Source organism: Capsicum annuum, unplaced genomic scaffold (genome assembly GCF_002878395.1).
Source record: "Capsicum annuum cultivar UCD-10X-F1 unplaced genomic scaffold, UCD10Xv1.1 ctg82208, whole genome shotgun sequence".
In the NCBI taxonomy this organism is placed as follows: domain Eukaryota; kingdom Viridiplantae; phylum Streptophyta; class Magnoliopsida; order Solanales; family Solanaceae; genus Capsicum; species Capsicum annuum.
Genome location: NW_025892983.1, coordinates 1 through 1,128, shown reverse-complemented (window position 1 = coordinate 1,128; position 1,128 = coordinate 1). Strand labels below are relative to the sequence as shown.

General features: G+C 35.9%; 1 protein-coding gene across 1 annotated transcript; it reads right to left on the bottom strand.

Moving 5' to 3' along the window:
- LOC124885470 (probable disease resistance protein At4g14610) lies at positions 1 to 1,110 on the bottom strand (the record flags this gene model as incomplete). Its single annotated transcript, XM_047405867.1, is given in 1 exon segment — positions 1 to 1,110. A coding segment is annotated over 1 exon segment (781 nt), but the record flags the coding sequence as incomplete, so codon positions are not given.
- Positions 1,111 to 1,128: the final 18 nt, after the last annotated feature.

Sequence of the window (1,128 nt, the reverse complement as noted above, 5' to 3'; positions counted from 1 at the left end):
TCAGCTTATAACCCTCTACACCAAGAGGGTCACCCAACTTCTCCAAGCAAAGGCGATCCCAGACATCATCCAATATGATGATAACCATTTTATTCATTTTTTGGAATTCCCGGTTTAATTTGGCTGACCTTCTATGTTCATCCTCCTCATTTGAAAGATCAAGATTTACAAATTTGGCAAGGTCTTCTTGTAATCCTTTGACGCTGAACCCTTGAGAGACCGTAACCCAGCGAACTTGATAACGATGGTCATTAACAAGATGATTATGTATATGCTTTGCCAAAGTGGTTTTACCCACCCCTCCCATGCCATATATACCGATGCTTGAGACATTCTCATCCTGTAACCATGTCCAAACCACTTCTAAATTCTGTTTTGACTTCTCCTCCCAAACAGGTTGCACCAGCATTGGACACTCCTCGCTTTCATACATAACATGTACAAGTGTTCCAAAATGTTTAGTTTGCTCAAGAAGTTCTCCAACCCTTCCATTCATCTTCTCCAAAGCACCTCCATTTTTCTTCCCTCTTGTTACTTGTTCTTTTAGCGCGCGTAATCCTTCCTCGATCTTCGTAACCTCATCAAACCAAGATTCAACTTCTCTTTTCCTCTTCTTTTTCCCATATTGCTCTTGATTCTCAACCTCCGTCTTCACATCGACTGCTTTATCTGATAATAGCTTTACATTTCTCTCCAGTGTTTCCAAATTCTCATCAAAGTCAAGGGTACTTTTGAACTTCTTCATTCCAAAATCAACTACATTCCCAATGATAGCGTCCATGATCTTCCAAAAAAACACTGCAACAAAAAAGCATCCTATGAATGACAACAGTCTAAGAAAATTACTTTTCTGTGTTTCATCACACAATATTACACAAAAATTACTTTTATATTTTTTGATACATGAAAATCTGCTAAACTTAATAGTTTTTTACCACACAAAATTACTTTTCTGTTTTTCATCACACAAACTTCATCCAACTTTACTTTTGATTTCAATTGAAACACTGGTCTTAATCAGTGTTTTTAAAGGCAGAGGTGTAAGGCGATACGTTTTATAAATTTATATAATTAGAAATAAATATTTTTGTAAGAGAAAATCACTAAAACAAAAAAGTAAACTATATT